Source organism: Heptranchias perlo, chromosome 13 (assembly GCF_035084215.1).
Source record: "Heptranchias perlo isolate sHepPer1 chromosome 13, sHepPer1.hap1, whole genome shotgun sequence".
NCBI classification, from domain to species: Eukaryota; Metazoa; Chordata; class Chondrichthyes; order Hexanchiformes; family Hexanchidae; genus Heptranchias; species Heptranchias perlo.
Genome location: NC_090337.1, coordinates 9,277,484 through 9,296,046, shown reverse-complemented (window position 1 = coordinate 9,296,046; position 18,563 = coordinate 9,277,484). Strand labels below are relative to the sequence as shown.

The 18,563-nt window shown below is 42.0% G+C and overlaps 1 protein-coding gene across 1 annotated transcript in view; it reads right to left on the bottom strand.

The window, feature by feature from the left end:
• Positions 1-18,563, bottom strand: part of dhx36 (DEAH (Asp-Glu-Ala-His) box polypeptide 36) — a 77,643-nt gene that overhangs the window by 47,216 nt on the left and 11,864 nt on the right. The window contains exons 2-5 of the mRNA XM_067994922.1: positions 16,569-16,696; positions 11,793-11,976; positions 8,278-8,316; positions 344-514 (exon numbers count right to left, since the gene is read on the bottom strand). Of these exons, the coding sequence (XP_067851023.1) occupies positions 344-514; positions 8,278-8,316; positions 11,793-11,976; positions 16,569-16,696 (522 nt within the window). The remainder of the gene's footprint in view (positions 1-343; positions 515-8,277; positions 8,317-11,792; positions 11,977-16,568; positions 16,697-18,563) is intronic.

Here is an 18,563-nt window from a genome sequence, read left to right as displayed (position 1 = left end):
TGTAAGTTATTTGGGACTGGCAATTAAGTGTCCGTTTTTTGGAAGCGTCCATTTATACAAGTTTCACTGTACTTGGCTTTTCTTAAGCATGTTTTTTTGTATATGCCACTTTAAAAGTTAATTTCTAAACTGCCAGCTGTTTTTTCTATTTTCAAACTTTAGGATATTGAACTTGCTCACAGTGCCGCTCCATAAAGAATTGGCCCAGCAGCGTACAAAATAGAAAGATCAGTTACTGGAACGTCACAGGGCAAATAGTCGAGACACGTGGGTGGTGTATGGACCACAGGCTGCAGTTTGGACACCCCGGTACTTAAAAAAAAAAATCAACGGCGAGACTTACAGAGATCGCACTGATCCGGCGTGGCTGGGTACACGCCACCCTGCACAGAGAGCCCTTTCCTCTCTCGATATAGTCGTCCAGAATGAACTGAGTCACCTGTGTGGTTTTCCCACAACCCGTTTCTCCGCTTATCACAAGCACCTGATTCCCGCTTATCAAGTCCACAATCTCCTGCAATTCAGATTTTATACAAAACAAAATACAGGGTCAGTCAAGGTCGATATCGATGATATGACAGTGGAACCTCCATTGCTCATACTCCATTTATCATCGTCCCTGATTATCTATCAGAATTTTTGTGGGATGAAGCTTCGTGCCTCAGTCTGCAGCCTGCCAATGTTATCTGTTTTGTTCTGGTTTTCATTCTAATGTCTATAGTGTCAGCTGTGGCTCAGTGGAAGCACTCGTGCCTCTTGAGGGAGTGCTGCACGGTCGGAGGTGCCGTCTTTCGGGTGGGACGTTAAACCGAGGCCCCCGTCTGCCCTCTCAGGTGGACGTAAAAGATGCCATGGCACTATTCGAAGAAGAGCAGGGGAGTTCTCCCCAGTGTCCTGGCCAATATTTATCCCTCAAACACCATTCAAAACAGATTATCAGATCATTATCTCATTGCTGTTTGTGGAGCCTTGCCGTGCTCATTTCCTATATTATAACAGTAACTACACTTCAAAAGTACTTCGTTGGCTGTAAAGCGCTTAGGGACGTCCCGAGGTCGTGAAAGACGCCGTATAAATGCAAGTCTTTCTTGATAGTATTGCTGTGCCATACACGAAAGACCACATTTCTAGATTGTCCACCAATTTTCATTAGCCACTATGGGGGACCCCCATAAAGTACAGATACAGTAGATTGCAAAATACTTTAATGGGAAACATACTGTGGAGGAGGAATGAAGTACTTTTAATGTAAAATACAACTCCACTCCTCAGAAAAAAAATACTGCTGCACAAAACTTTAACCGCTCTGGGTGGAGAAGTTCCAGATATGAAGACCGAGAGCAACCTGCTCAAGGCCCAGGTCTCTCTGCTAGCAATTGGCTCTTATTGTAATGAGCAGAGATCTGTTCAGTTTTTGGAATAGCACTCCAGAACAATTAAATGTTCATTGGGATATGACTGGCCAAATTCCTTTCACTCCTGTGCCCTCACAGCTATCAGAGAGACAACTTATACTTATTAGTTTGGCGTGGATTGTAAACCAAATGCCAGAGGTGAAATATGCCTGCAGACCCACCACACTGCTCAATCCTAAACAATACAGTTCTGGTCATCCAAACCACCCAATTATTCTAAATCCAAGACTCCTCTCCCGAGTACTGTGCAGTAAACTGAATACATCCCAAACTCTTCAATTATTTAAGTTCAATTTAGTTCAAGTGATAACACATTTTCGTTTTAAAGAGCCACAGAAGGCAGAAAATGATGACACAATATTGCAGTTCTTTCCTCAAGTCACCTTGGGAAATAATAATCCTTTTGTCTAAGTTTGAAGGTGGCCCTGGGGTTACCAGCTTGAACGGACAAAACAAATTTCAGAACTGATGGTGGCTTTTCTATCTCTAGTTACAGTAATTGGGATGAAGATATCATTATCCATTCATCCACCGTTGACTTTCAAATTCTGAAAGTAACGAAGGAAGCTGCGGACGTTGCAACCACTTTGGAACGACCCTCCGAATGACACTTTCATTAACGTGATCATATCTCCGCACTGATCAATGGGACGAGGGCAAATCTTTGTGTGTGTGCGTGATCAGCAGGAATCAGCCAAATAACTGCAGTCTACTCTCTCTAGAATTACAATGTTTGCAGGTTTCTGAGCAGCTGGCCTCCCTCACGACAGCAATCATTGCCAAACATTCTTTTTCATCTCCTTATGGGTTGCATTTACACAAGTTTATTGACAGTGCAAAGCAGCTTCCCCCAGCACCAATGCTAAATTGGAATTGGAGTCAGGGTCTGACCTGACTCTGGAGTGAAACTTCCTCCTTTGGCGAGTCTCACTCCACTTTACATTGCTTCAGATTCAGATTGGACTCCAGATTTCAGCCGCCTTTAAATTCCTTTCAAATAATGCACCCCATGTTCTAAATCTTTCCTTGTTTAAAAAAAAATTCTTCTAACTTACCCTTTTGTACTTCTAGCGATATGTTTGGGAATCAGGCGGGAAAGTGGAGTTGAGGTCGAAGATCTGCCATGATCTGATTGAATGGCGGAGCAGGCTCAAAGGGCCATATGGCCTACTCCTGCTCCTATTTCTTATGTTCTTATGATAATCCAGAGTCTATGTCCCCTTGCCTCTCACTATCTTTGTAACCTCTTCCAGCCTTACAACCCCACACCAAACATTCCTTTTCCCTGACTCTGGTTTCTTGTGCATCTCACCATTGGTGGTCATGCCTTCAACTGCCTCGATCCCACTCTCTTCAATTCTCTCCCCAACCCCTCCACTTCCCTCTCCTCCTTTAAGACCCATCTCTTTGACCAAACTTTTAGTCACTCTCATCTCTCTTTGGCTCGGCATCCATTTTCCTCATGTGTATCTACCTTAAAAGGTACTATATAACTGCATGCAAGTTGCTGTTACCAATTCACACCTTCTCAAAATCTTTCATAATTTCAAGAATCTCCATTACATCCCCTTACCGTTCTTGGTTTCTATGAAAAAGCCCCAATTTTCAAGCCTTTCTTTCTGACTAGAATCCGTCATTCCTCATATCATTCTAGTGAGTCTTCCCTGTGCCCTTGCTATGGTTCTAATATCCTTCTGATAATGAGGTGTCTGGAACTGCACCCAACACTCCAACTGCAGCTTAACAGAACAAAGAATTCAACTTCACTTCCTTACTCCATACTCAGTGCTCATATACATAATACCCAGAACTCCATTTGCATTTCTAATGACCATTTCTACCATTCACTCCCACCATTAAAGATCTATGTATTTGCGCCCCTGTTCTTCCACTGGTGGAAATCTCACATTTTTGAGATGAACACCTTTTCATTGTCCTTTCTCCCAAAATGAACTACTTCACATGTCTTGGCAATGAACTGCATATGCCACCTATCTTCCCACACTGCTACATCCTCATTTATTCTTCCTCACAGCTTCCTTATGCAGCCAAAAACTCCAGAGATGCATCAGCAGTGACTTATGCACAAGGCACCCGCATCAATATGGCTGATGTTACTTCTCAGTCAGATAACCGTTATCTGTGCTCGATTTAAGCCGTTTTTGCTTTTATCCAACAACATAAGAGGGTAAAACCATTGCTGCAAAAGCACCTGTAGAACGAAAACCACATTATGGTTTTCCAGCATCTCAAAGTTTATCATTCTCCCCCAACAGTATTTAATTCTAAACAAAATAAAAATTCTTAGCAAGTGGTGGCTGGCTGAAAGTATCGAGGCTTAAAATAAAAACAGTACGGACCAGACCATGCCTGCGCATGTTCTGGTGACTAGCTTTGAAAGAAAGCAAAGCAGTAGCCTTTTCATAGCATCTCATTACATTACTTTCAAATCCCTCCAGGGCCTCGCCCCTCCCTGTCTCTGTAGCCTCCTCCAGCCCTACAACTATCCGAGATCTCTGCACTCCTCCAATTCTGGCCTCTTGCACATCCCCGATTTTCATCACTCCACCATTGGCGGCAGTGCCTTCAGCTGCCGAGGCCCTAAGCTCTGGAATTTCCTCCCTAAACCTCTCTGCCTCTCTCTCCTCCTATAAGATATTCCTTAAAACCTACCTCTTTGACTAAGCTTTTGGACACCTGTCCAAATATCTCATGTGGTTCGGTGTCAAATTTTGTCTGATAACACTCCTACAAAGTACCTTGGGACGTTTTACTATATTAAAGGCACTATTTAAATGCAAGTTGTCGTTGCTGAAACATTTCAGTTCACAAAATGAATGGCCTTTTGAAAGAAAAACGAAAAATTTGCAGGGCTATGGGGAAAGAGCAGGGGACTGGCACCTTCTGCGCTGCAAGATTCTATGAAGTACAGTGATTGTTATTATGTAGAAAAATGTGGCAGCCATTTTGCAGTACCAAAGCAATGAGATGAATGACCAGTGCATCTGCTTCTGGTGGTATTTGATGAGGGAGCAATGTTGGCCAGAAGATTGTGAGAATTCCCTGCTCTACATGTAAAGCCATGGGGTCTTTAATGTCTACTTGAACGGGCAGCCAGGGCTCAGATTGAACTCTCATCTGAAGTTTGGTACTTGAATAAATGCAGCACTTCCTCACTGCATGGTGCACTCAAGTTCTGGTGTGGAGTTTGAACCCACAAAATTCTTGCCTTCCTGCCCTATTCGCTAGGAAATAGTGCACAAGATAAAACTAAAAACCTGTGGGCTGGGTGCTATAGTCAGTTTACTTATTATTTTGTCAGAATTCAAAACAATCTGTACTGCACATTAAAGAATCAAAAAAATTGTTTGCATTAATATCATTCCTTTCATATCTCTGAACACCCAAAAGCAATCTTCAGCCAATTCATTACTTTTTTAAATGTAGCCACAGTTGCTTTGTAGGCAAATATGGTAACCACTTTAAGCACTTGTAAACAATTTTACAACACCAAGTTATAGTCCAACAAATCTATTTTAAATTCCACAAGCTTTCGGAGGCTTCCTCCTTCCTCAGGTGAATGGTGTGGAAATCTTTAAGCTTTAAGCACAGAATGGACCCACAAACCGAAATGTAATGAATGATAGGTTAATCTGTTTTGGTGGTGGTGTTGGTTAAGGAGGAATCCCCTGCTGTCCTTCAAAAAGGCGCCACGGGCTCTTTTACATCCACCTGAGCAGGCAGACAGGATCTCGGATTAACGTCTGATCCAAAGGATAGCACCTCTGATAATGCAGCTCTCCCTCAGTACTGCACTGGAGCATCAGCCTAGAATATTTCTGTAGATCCTAGAGTGGAGTTTTAACCACTCATGCTGACTCAAAGGCAAAAGAGCTACCATTGAGCCAAGATCACACTTAATCTTGACAGCCCATACCATTAAATACAAGGCAGTATTTGATTTTCTATCTCTAGCAAATCAATATTTGGCACTTTATACTGAACAGATAGGTGGCATTAAAAGAAGTGATTCTATATCTTTAAATTAGAGTAAAATTGTTTTTCCAGTCCGCATAGATCAGAAGCTACAAACGTGGAATCAGCACACTGCGACCAAGGCAAACTGTGGCTACAAGAGCAGGTCAGAGGCTGGGTATTCTGCGGCGAGTGACTCACCTCCAAAGCCTTTCCACCATCTATAAGGCACAAGTCAGGAGTGTGATGGAATACTCTACACTTGCTTGGATGAGTGCAGCTCCAACAACACTCAAGAAGCTCAACACCATCCAGGACAAAACAACCCACTTGACTGGCACCCCATCCACCACCCGAAACATTCACTCCCTTCACCACCGGCGCACTGTGGCTGCAGGGTGCACCATCTACAGGATGCACTGCAGCAACTCGCCAAGGCTTCTTCGACAGCACCTCCCAAACCCATGGCCTCAACCACCAAGAAGGACAAGGGCAGCAGGCACATGGGAACACCACCACCTGCACGTTCCCCTCCCAGTCACAAACCATCCCGACTCGGAAATATATCACCGTTCCTTCATCGTCGCTGGGTCAAAATCCTGGAACACTGTGGGAGAACCTTCACTACACGGACTGCAGCAGTTCAAGAAGGCGGCTCAGCACCACCTTCTCAAGGGCAATTAGGAATGGGCAATAAATGCTGGCCTTGCCAGCGACGCCCACATCTCATGAACGAATAGAAAAAAAACGATCATTTTCTGAACATGGGTATTTAACATTTTCAATTCAATGCCTCTTTTACCAGTTAACTAACAACAAATTCCATTTCAAGGGGACCTAAAACTAGGGAATAAATCGCAGGTTAAAACGCCTTTAAGATGTCAGCCGTAGCTCAGTGGTAGCACTCTCGCAGAAGGCTGTGGGTTCAAGTTCCACTCCAGAGATTTGAGCATGCAGTCCAGGCTGACGCTCCCAGTGCAGTACTGAGGGAGTGCGGCTAGTGCCGCACTCCCTCAGTACTGCACTGGGAGCGTCTTTCGGATGGAACTTTAAACCGAGGCCCCTTCTACCCTCTCAGGTGGACATAAGAGATCCCATGGCACTATTCTGAAGAAGAGCAGGGGAGTTCTCTTAAGTTCTGTGCCCTAGTGGGCAACTCTGGGCAATTTCACCACTGCGCCTGTGTAAATGGATTGAGCTGCTAATGTTTAAAGTTATAAAGGCCTTTGTGTCAACTGAACAATCTGATGGATGAAGCTCCAACTTTCATTTTGATACGTGCTTTGTCACGGGTACATTTCTGTCACCCCTAAGACACAACAAATTTTTCTTGAAACGAAGCAGACTAATAATGTTGACAGTTTAATATCTGATTAAGAGGTTATACGGTATTCATATTGATATGCCCTGTATAAAGCGGCTGGCCTGGGTTAAGTTAAAGGCCCCTTCTATGAAAACTTCAAAGGCCCAACTCAAACATCTCAAGCACACACACTGCATCAGATTTGGTCAGTCAGGTCCTTGTTGTCATTCAGAAATTAAAGACAGAATTTGCACTTATATAGCACGTTTCACGACCTCAGGACGTCCCAAAGCGCTTTATAGCCAATGAATTACATTTGAAGTGTAGTCACTGTTGTGATGTAGGAAACATGGCAACCGATCTTCGCACACCAAGTTCCCAAAAACATCAATGAGTTAATAAGCAGATAATCTGTTTTATGTGTTGGTTGAGGGATAAATATTGACTAGGACACTGGGAGAACTCCCCTGCTCCTCTTCGAAATAGTGCCATGGGATTTTTTTTACGTCCACCTGAGGGGGCAGGCAGGGCCTCACCTAAAAGATGACACCTCCAAAAGTGCAGCACTCCCTCAGTACTGCACTGAGATGTCAGCCTAGAAAGTCTCTGAAGTGGGACTTGAACCCACAACCTTCTGATTCAGAGACGAGAGTGCTACCAACTGAGCCACAGTCGACGTCTCAAAGTAGTTCTACTTTGCTATTTTGAAGTCGTTTTTTAATTATCAGATCGCTGCTCACTACAAGTATAGCTAGTTTTCTGTCTTCACGGGTCACTTGTGTGTGCATCAGGGAACCTCAGAGGGCCACGTATAAATTTTAATCCATGTTCCCTCAGAAGAGTGGACTTGTGGGAACAGGCTGCTGGCTCGTGCAGTGGACGTCAGTTTGCTGAATTCCTTCTAGCGAGAGCTGGACCTGTTTCTGGCTGGGGCGGAGATCACCTCGTACAAAAGGTAGGTACAGCATAAAATTATTAGGGCCAGCATGATCTTCAGGACTAGTTTTGATCACCTAAAGGGGGGGGGGGTCGGAGAGGAATTTCCCAGATTTCTCCCCCAAAATTGGCTTGGATTTTTAGCTGTTTTTTGCCTCTCCCAGGAGATCACTTGGCTTTCAGGTGGGGTAGGGAGTGTATATACTATAATGCACAAGGTATTACAATTTGTGTGGGACAGGCAGGATGGATCAGAGGGTCTTTTCCTGTCTGTCATTGTTCGTATGTTCTCATTAATTTGTATCTCTCTCAACTGCTGATGCTAACGAATCCTGGTGTTGTGAATGAGGATTTACCCCCCCAATCAGGCAACAGCGCTGAGAACATCTATTTCTAAACATCTAGATCTGCAAAACACAAACAGAAAAAAAAACAGCATATAAAAATCTAAGCACTAATGGGACCGAGTTTCCTGGGCTTCATAACCGGATCGACAGGGCTCCCGGGAGAGTGGGAGAGGCTCATGTGGCTTGCTGGCCTTAAGTTTGGACATCTTTGATGCACAGTATACAACTCCTGAAGTACATAAATCACCCCAACAACAACAAAAATCTGCTCTACATACATAATAACAAAAAAATCACTTACCTCCTTCATGGTGTACGAGGGCAGTTTTACTCGGAATTTCTGAGAAAATAAAAGGGGAATAAGAAGGATTAAGAAAACTTACAATGTTACTGCTTTCGTTTAAAGACCGAGACTAAATTAAGGAAATTAGTTTTTGAAGAAAGGTACTGCAAAATAAATGTGAAATTTCGCACTGTGAAATAAATTGTACACAATTAGTTTTTACAATGTGACAGTGATGTTTTACTTTGGATAATTGGATTTAGGCTGTTGATAGCATTGCAGCAGACAAAACGAAAATTCAGAAATGAAAAGATGAAATGTAGGTGATATAGAGGTGATTCATCAGATACTGCACATCTCTTGCGCATCCCCAATTTTCATCGTTCCACCAATGGTGGCCGTTACCTCAGCTGCCTCGGTCCTAAGCTCTGGAATTCCCTCCCAAAATCTCTCCGCCCCTCTCTCCTCCTTTAAGGCTCTCCTTGAAATCTACCTCTTTGACCAAGCTTTTGGTCACCTGTTCTAAAATCTCCTTATGTGGGTCTGTTTGACACCGCCTCTGTGAAACGCCTTGGGATGTTTTACTACGTTAAACATAGAAACATAGGAAATAAGAGCTAGAGTAGGCCTTTCGGCCCTTCTGGCCTGCACCGCCATTCAAAATGATCATGGTTCATCGTCTAACTCAGTACCCTGTTCCTGCTTTTTTCCCATATCCCTTGATCCCTTTAGCATTAAGAAATATATCTATCTCCTTCTTGAATACATCTAATGAATTGCCCTCCACTGCCTTCTGCGGTAGACAATTCCACAGGTTCACCAAAGGCTCTGTATAAATACAAATTGTTATTGTTGTAAAGAGAAATCATAGTTAATCAGTTCAGATTTGCACTCTTTGGCTCTGGTGTTTAAGGTTAACTTGTTTTTTTTCTATCTTTACCGAAGCCGACAAACATGCATTCTCTTCCCAACATTTTCTGTGGGGTAAGGTTCAGATTGGCAGTGTTTGCCGTTTAATTTTTTTTCACAAAAATAAATCCAGATCTATTTGGCATCTCAACTGGAAAGCTTCACAAATATATTAAAAATGAATGCTTTCAAAGAAAAGCAGTAGGAATATATTACTGAAGATTGTTTGCCATTCTGCTCGTCTGGCTTTCTATTTAAAATATTAGTGCCAGCACTGGCACAATGGGTCAAATGGCCTCCTTCTGCACTGTATGGTTCTATGAATATCAGTGTCAACACAGGCACGATGGGCCGAATGGCCTCCTTCTGTACTGTACAATTCTATGAATATTATTGCCGGCACAGGAATGATGGGCCGAATGGCCTCCTTCTGAGCCGTTCGATTCTATCTCTTAAGCTAGAAGTATTCATTTTGTAAGTATTTTTCAGACACTATTAGTGATTAGGTCATCGAGCGAGACCAAGCAGGACTCTCCCCATCCCACCTCTCACCCTGCAGTCTCTTGTTCACTGACTTACGTCAAACTACAGAACGCAGCAATCGGCATGGGACATCGCTGCACCAAGCCGCCCGCTGAATCGCAGCTAAGGGGCGAGAACCAGAGAACAATCTTCAGCAGAGAGATCCACATCAGTTAGCACCCGCCAGACTGACCAGAGAAATGACACAACAAACAGCTCTGGCAGACATTCTAAGAAAGAGTTCAAGGATTCTGGGTGCGCAAAAATGCTAGTGGTGATTGTAGATTGTTTGTCACTGACCCACTTATATAATTACATAGAGTTTACAGCACAGAAACAGGCCATTCAGCCCAATTGGTCCATGCTGGTGTTTATGCTCTACATGAGTCTCCTCCCACTCCTCTTCGCATAACCTCCTATTCCTTTCTCCTTCATGTGTTTATCTAGCTTCCCCTTAAATGCATCTATGCTAGTCGCCTCAACTACTCCTCTGGCAGCAATTTCCACATTCTAACCACTCTCATGGTAAAGAAGTTTCTCCTGAATTCCCTATTGAATTTATTAGTGACTATCTTATATTTATGGCCCCTAGTTTTGGTCTAGCCCACAGATTACAACTTTTATCGCTCCTCCTGCTAGCTGCTGTCGAGAATATTGTCTATAAGATCACAGCTGATCTGCACCTCAACTCCAGTGACCTGCCTTTGCTCCCTATCACTTGATACCCTTCCCTAGAAAAAATCTATCAATCTCAGTCTTGAAAGCTCCAGTTGTCCTAGCATTATTGTACTGCGTACACAACATCAAGAAATTTGTCCATTTAGTTACTGTGACTCAGTGGCAATTATCTTCAGGCTTTCATCTCTTCACCAGACGCTCATCTTAAAATTCTGTCAATCTTCGTGTAGCACTGAGCCTTTCATTATATCACTGAAAGCATTTTCTCTTCATCTTTCTGTCAATACGTTTCTTTCATTCAATATTTTAGTATACTTTAAAACCGAACACTTTCAATTTTTGTCATATAACACCGAAAACTCAAAACAATCTGAACCTAGTGCCAAGGTCTTTGCTGTACCACTAGTTATAACTGATTTTGTTTTTGGACAAATGGATTTGGCACAAAAATGTCCAGGTAGAATGGACACATTAGAAACAAATGGAAATACTGGGACAGATTTTCCAGTTCCTGCACCTAAGACTATTGGATCTTGTGAGCACAGCAAACGCAAGAGAATCAGCCGGGAGGAGTCTGCGCCCACTTAAGGATCCTCCCAAATTTCTGTGCATGGTCACAAAATTGGCCAAATTTTGTTAGTGCTTTTCTATCACCAGGTCAGAAACTATGAAGCAGTGATTTGTGAAGTTAGTGTGGAAGGTTTCCTTAACCTGCTCTGGACATCCAATGTCAGTCTCTGCTTAATTATCACATACCCAAATGTGCAGTAAATCCCAGCAAAGGAGAAATTTGCAGGGCTATGGGGAAAGAGCAGGGGAGTGGGACTAGTTGGATAGCTCTTTCAAAGAGCCAGCACAGGCACGATGGACTGAATGGCCTCCTTCTGTGCTGTATGATTCTAACTCTATCCCAACAACATTCCTCTTAAAAGTGCCCTCTAACTGCATCAGAGTGATTTCTTTTCTAGATTTTCTGTAACAGCTATTCTTATGGCCTTGCAGAATGAGGCTACTAAATTATGAACTGCTTTGTTCCAAGGGCTACAACCACAAGGATCTATGGTAAACCCAAGTGAACTCAATGCACATAGAACACCTGCAGCCAGAAGAAAGGAGACAACTGCCCATTAATCTGAGTTGGATTTCAATCTAGGGCCCATGGTGAAAGCACAGTACACTAAACTACTGCACCACCCATTACGTTAAATTCCTTTTCAACTTTCACTATGTAGAGGTTTAGTGAGAAATACCCTACAGGTCATTGGGGGTGTCTCATAAGAAACCAACACTTTTTGGTACAGGAAAGGGGTACAAATGACAAACCCTAAGCTCCACAGGTTAGACCTTAGGGTGATTATGCTCCCTGCCATTTATCCATTGTAATGTACTGTCATTTAGACTTACAGGAACCCCAATACCAATACCTTCAGCTCCAGATATCTCGGATTAGTTGTCTTCTTCAGAAGATCTTCCCTCAGCTCCTCATCCAAAAACACATCCTGAGTAATGGTTTCAAAGAGGTACTCTATTTCAGAACTGGTCTCTGGTTTAACTTCCTTGCTGACTGAAGTAACTTTCTTGTTGACTGAAGTGGAGGGATCTGCACTTCTGCGTTTGGGGAAAAAAATAATGTTCAGAAAGGGATAACATAAAGCACAAGCAATCAGAAATAAAAACAGAAAGCTGTCATAGACAGCAATGAGATATATAACCACTTAAGCTGCTTAGGTGGTGTTGGCACATAAAGGAAGAACTTGCATTTATTCAGTGCCTTCCACGACCTCAGGATGTCCCAAAGCACTTTACAGCCAACTAAGTACTTCTTGAAGTGTAGTCGCTGTTGTAATGTAGGAAACACGGCAGCCAATTTGCGCACAGCAAGGTCCCACAAACAGCAATGAGATAAATGCCAGATAATCTCTTTTATTGATGTTGTCTGAGGGATAAATATTGACCAAGATACTGGGGCGAACTCTCCTGCTCTTCTTCGAACAGCGCTGAGAGATCTTTTATATCCAACTGAACAGGCAGACAAGGCCCCTGTCCAACATCTCATCCGAAAGACGTTATCTCCAACAATGGAGCTCTTCACCACTACTACATTGAAGTGCCAGCCTAGATTTTGCGCTTAAGTCCTGGAGTGACTCAAGGCAAGAATGTTACCACTGAGCCAAGCTAAGACTTGTTGGAAATATAAAGCAGGTATGTCAGTATCTGAAAAGACAGGTTAACATTTCAGGCAGAAACCCTTCATCTGATGTTGATGAGCCTGATATGTAATACCAACATTTGCTGTTTATATTTCAGATATTCAGCATTTGCCACTTCCCTACCCAAAATTCATTAGAATTTCGCCAGCACAGCAAAACTGACAAATCTGACTCTTCTTCAAAGACCCCAAACTACTCAACATGGGATTCCTTCATAATTATGAGACAAACGTCCCCAATGACTCAGTGGATAAACGCAGCACATGTAACGCAATGTTGAGACATACTGCCCAGGAACGACCTGTGTTCAAACCCCAGGATTTTTGTGCTGAGTTAACTGATTTCAGCCACGGCTGCAGCGATTCTGTCATCTGCCATTGTCAGGATATCTTACAGGTAAGATGTTCATACTTACCTAACTGTACCAGGTCAGGCTAGGACTAAGAGAAGGAAGAGGGAGAAAGGAAAAGAAGGTTATTCTGAAAGGGTTAGATGAAATACAGGGGGAGGAGGCACGAATGGAGCATAAACACCAGCACAGACCTGTTGGGCCAAATGGCCTGTTGCTTTGTTGTACGTTCTATGCAATCACTCACCTAATTGCACAAACATTTCTTTACCTAAATGGAAGAGGCACCCGTGTCCTTGCGGAAATGGTAAATATTGCAGTGGGGAAAGGTTTACACTAGTTAAGAGGGTAGATGGGGAAAATCCACACAGTACATCAATAAGTGTGAGAAGAAGAAGAGCAGGACCTATGGACACGGTGGGGACAATGACCCAAATAAGAGTTCAGTACACGAATGCACGTAGCACAAAAAATAAAACAAGTAAGCTAGAAACACAAATGCAGCTTTAAAGGGTATGATGTAGGAGCCATTACAGAGTCTGGGCTACAAGCTGGGCATGATTTGAACCTAAATACTCCAGGCTATAGGATTTTTAGAAAGAACAAGATAAATTGAGAAAGGAGCAGCAATATTGATAAAAGACATAATTACATCAATAGAAAGAAGGGATTTCAGTAAAGGTGATCAGGCAGTGGAAACATAATAGGTAGAGTTAAGGAACAGCAAAGGATGCAAGACTCTGGTGGGAGTTTCTACAGACCTCCTGACAGTAGTGATGCAGTGGGGGGGCATTTATAAATACAGAGATGAGGCAAGCACGTAGCAATAACAATGTGGTTATAATGGGGAGATTTTAATTTTCACAGACTGGGACAAGCAGAACAGCTCAAGTAGTAAAGGCAATGAATTTCTGGAACGTATTTGGGCAGTTTACTAGAACAATATGTTTTAGAACAGACAAGGGATCAGGCCCTCATAGATTTAGAGATAAGTAGCAAACCAGAATTATTTAACGATCTGATGCTGAAGGAACATCTTGCAAATAGTGACTGTAGTATGACTGAATTTGTTCTTAGATTTGAGAGGGAGAAGAACAAATCAAGATTTTAAATTTAAGTACGGCATACTTCGAAGGGACGAGAAATGAAATGCCCGCAGTAAACCACAGGTGTATTCGGTACGCCACAAAACCAGTACATACCCCTAAAAGCCAAAGGCTCCACTTGTGTAGTTAAGCAATCATGGTCAAAAAATGAGCTAAGAGACCGTATCGAGCTAAAAGAAAAAGCTTACACAAATGCAAGGAAATGTGGAAATCCAGCAGAATGGGAGAGTTAGAAAAACCAACAAAGATACAAAACAAAGTAATATAAGGTGCAAAAAAAAGTGGAAAAAAAATTGCAAGGGTTATCAAAGCTAACGGCAAAAGCTTTTATAAATACAAAAAGAGAAATAAAGTAAAGGGGAATGTGGTCCCATTATAGATAGATGCAGGTGAAACTATAAGACAATAAGAAAACAGCAGATTTGTTAAATGAGTACTTTGTACCTGTTTTCACAGTGGAGGAAGAGGACAAAATACCAGTGGTACAAGGGAACCTAAAAATACATCAAGGGGAGGAAGTTAGTGGATTTAATATCAGTTAAAAATAGTAATGGAGAAAATAATGGGACTTAAGACAGACAAATCTCCAGAAACTGGAGACTGGGCTTCCACCCCAGAGTATTAAGAGAAATAGGCGAGGAAATTGCAGATGCATTAGTCATAATTTTCCAAAGCTCTCCAGGTTCAGGAATTGTGCCTTTGGATTAGAAAATTTCAAATGTCGCTCCAATATATGTGGAGCAGCAAAGTGATTTTGGTGTCCATGTACATAAATCACAAAGTTAGAGCACAGGTACAAAAAGTAATAAAAAAGGCTGATGGAATATTGGCCTTTGTCTCAAGGAAGTTGGAGTACAAAAGTACGAAGGTTATGCTTCAGTTGTGCAGAGCCGTGGTCAGGCCACATCTGGAGTACCGCGTTCAGTTTTGCACACGGAACAATCAGGAAATCTATGTTGGACGTGGAGGGAGTACAGCGCAGATTCACCAGAATGATAACAGGGTTTCAAAAGCAAAATACTGCGGATGCTGGAAATCTCAAATGCTGGAAATACTCAGCAAGTCAGGCAGCATGTGTCGAGAAAGAAACAGAGTTAACGTTTCCGGTCGATGAGCCTTCGTCAGAACTGGAAGAAGTTGAAGATCGGTGGATTTTTGTTGGGTACGGGTATCAAGGACTATGGAGCAATGGCTGGTAAATGGAGTTGAGAAACAGATCAGCCATAAGCTAATTGAATGGCGGAACAGGCTCGAGGGGTCAAATGGCCTATGCCTGTTCTTATTTTCTAATCGGGGATCAATTGGCTTGGTTTATACTGTTACACTGGTAGGACTGCTATTACAAATATTGGCGGGCTATGCAAACCGTAACTAAATGTTTCTGCCCACCTGCAGCCTAATGGACAGGTTCCAAATTCACTATATGGCTCATCATTCAGGCTGAAGTAGAACGAGGTGGAATCAGCTTTATTTGGAGTGAATGTTATAAAGTTTAAGAAAATGTAATCTAATTTAAAACGTTAAAACCAGGCACATCATATATACTTGAAGGGGAGAAAATAGCAGGGCTACGGGGAAAGAGCAGGGGAGTAGGACTAATTGGATACCTCTTTCAAAGAGCCGGTACAGGTACGATAGACCGAATGGCCTCCATCTGTGCTGTAAGATTCTATGATTTCATGATCAGCCTCTGGGCGTCAGCTGGGCTCAATTCTGGATCAGTGGGCTGTAGGTTTGAATCCCGCATCAGGACTTGAGCCTGTAATTCAGGGTGACACTCCAATCATGTACTAAGGCAGGGGCTGCATTGTGAAAAGATGCCGCTCTTCAACTAAGACTGAGGTCATGGTCTGCCTGTTCAGCTTAACAGGAAAGTGGTAGGACTGGTATCCTGGAAGGGTAAGATCAAAACCAAGAACCCTTCCTCATCTTAACCTAAGTTTTTTTTTTAAATGCATTATGCTCCTTCACTCTCCCAAAAAAAGTCCTGTAATATCAGTTTAAAACCAGGGTTTTTTTCTATAAGCCCACTTATACCATACAGTCTGCCTCAATGCAGAGCTATTTCAGCTTTGCATCAACAAGCTGTGTAAAGCAATTCGGACATCAAGTCATTCACAGTGCATATTAAGAGATGCGAGGCCACCTCCAGGAGGTAGTCCCATTTGGGCTTTACGACTGCTGCAGGACAATTACAGTACAAAGACAAGTTTACAAAGTCAGCACTCTCTGACATTAAAATTTAACAGACATTCTGATGCCAGTGATGGGCACGCATCTGAGTTCGAACGAACAGGAACTTCACTGTCCTGAACAGAGGGGGGGGGCATGCAAGTCGGCAGTCAGATTGTCGGTCTAGGCCGGTATTAACCTAAGCATGTGCTCCCTCGAAAGAGCAGTAGTATATTGTTCAAAATATTCACACTTGTTTTTGAAAATGCACTGTACTAATGTGCCCAGCACAATAGAGGCTGTGAGTTTAAAAAGGATGTCCTTTAGATGAACACCATCAAGAAGAAAAGCTAATTGAGTTACCTCCAGTTCATGCTAGAGTCGGCCGACACTGAGGCACGTTGCTCTTTGTAGTCACTCCGTGTTTGGACAGAATTCAGTAGCCGGGTGATGTGCTCCTCTCGGGCTTCATCCATCTGTACGACTGCCCGCTATGAAAGGCAAAAACAGCAGTAACGTATTTTTAACGCATTAACTCGTTTCAGCTTTGGTATCTTATGTTACATTGCGTATTCATAAGAGAATAATTAATTCTCTAATTAATTAATTTGCTTAAAAGCTGTTAATCTCTAGCATCTTCCAATTCTAGGAACATAGGAACAGGAGTAGGCCATTCAGCCCATCGTGCCTGCTCCGCCATTTGATAAGATCATGGCTGATATGTGATCTAGCTCCATATACCTGCCTTTGGCTCATATCCCTTAGTACCTTTGGTTGCCAAAAAGCTATCTATCTCACATTTAAATTTAGCAATTGAGCTAGTATCAATTGCCGTCTGCGGAAGAGAGTTCCAAACTTCTGCCATCCTTTGTGTGTAGAAATGAATTCTGATTAAATGAAACCGATCTGAAACGTTAACTCCGTTTCTCTTTCTGCAGATGCTGTCCGACCTGCTGAGTTTTTGTCTAGCGTTTTCTGTTTTTATTTTAGATTTCCAGCATCCGGAATATTTTGCTTTTGTTTTAGAGAATAATTAATGTTCAACTTACTAAATGCACTAATTGTCAGTAAAGGATTCATTAGAGTAGATAGAGAAATTACTTCCTCTGCTTGGTCAAGCATGACTTTCCCTTCTGAAATTGATGCTGACTATTCTTTATTATATTTTTGTTTTCGAGATGTTTTTCTATTGCATCTTTGAGTAAAGAATCATTATCTTTCCTACCACTGCCGTTAAGCTAATTGGTGTATAGTCCCCTGCACTTGATCTATCTCCCTTTTTAAATCAAGGAATAACATTAGATGTCCACCAGTCCTCTGGTACTATTCCCTTTTCAAATGAATTTTTATATATATGTAATATTACCCAGAATCAAAAGCAAAATACTGTGGACACTGGAAATCTGAAATAAAAACAGAAAATGCTGGAGAAGCTCAGCAAGTCAGGCAGCATCTGTGGAGAAAGAAACAGAGTTAACGATTCAGGTCGAAGATCTTTTGTCAGAACCCATAATGTGAGAAACCCAACGAGAGGAATCACTGCTGGATCTAGTAATGGGAAATGAACTAGAGCAGATAAGAGAAGTAAATGTAGGGGAACATCTAGGCAATAGCGATAACATAATAAGGTTTAAAATAATGACTGAGAAAGACATATGTAAGACAAAAACCTAAGTAATAGATTGAAAAAAGGTAACTTTGAGGGGATGAGAATGGAACTAGGGAAGGTGAACTGGAAAAAAAATTTGACAGAGATAGAACAGCAGTGGGAAATAATTAAAATGGTGATCAGTATATATATTCCTCTATAAAAACAAAAACAAATTAGTCAATAATGAAATACCATGAATGAATAAAGAGATTAGGGTAAAATTGAGACAAAAAAGGCATTCTCTAAACAATTAGGAAAGCAAAGAGGAACTTTGAAATTTAATTATCAAAGAATATATAAAGAAATAGTAAAGTATTCTACAGACACTTAAATAACAAAAGAAAAATCAGAATAGGGATAGGGCAACTAAGGGATGCACAAGATAAACTCTCAGGTAATGACAGCGAAATGGCAGAAATATTGAATAGTTGCCTCACTATTTATCAGGGAGACTAACAAGGTGGGTATGACATTAGAAGAGGAGATCAAAAAAGGTATAAAGACATTTAAGAGGGAATTGGGGGGGGGTGATAATTGATAAACTAATCAAACTTAAGATAGGATAAAACCCCTGGTCCTGATGCATTGCATCCACGCATATTAAAAGAAGTTAGGGAAGAGATAGCAGAGGCACTATTACATATATATAAAAATTCATTTGAAAAGGGAATAGTGCCAGAGGACTGGCGGACAGCTAATGTTATTCC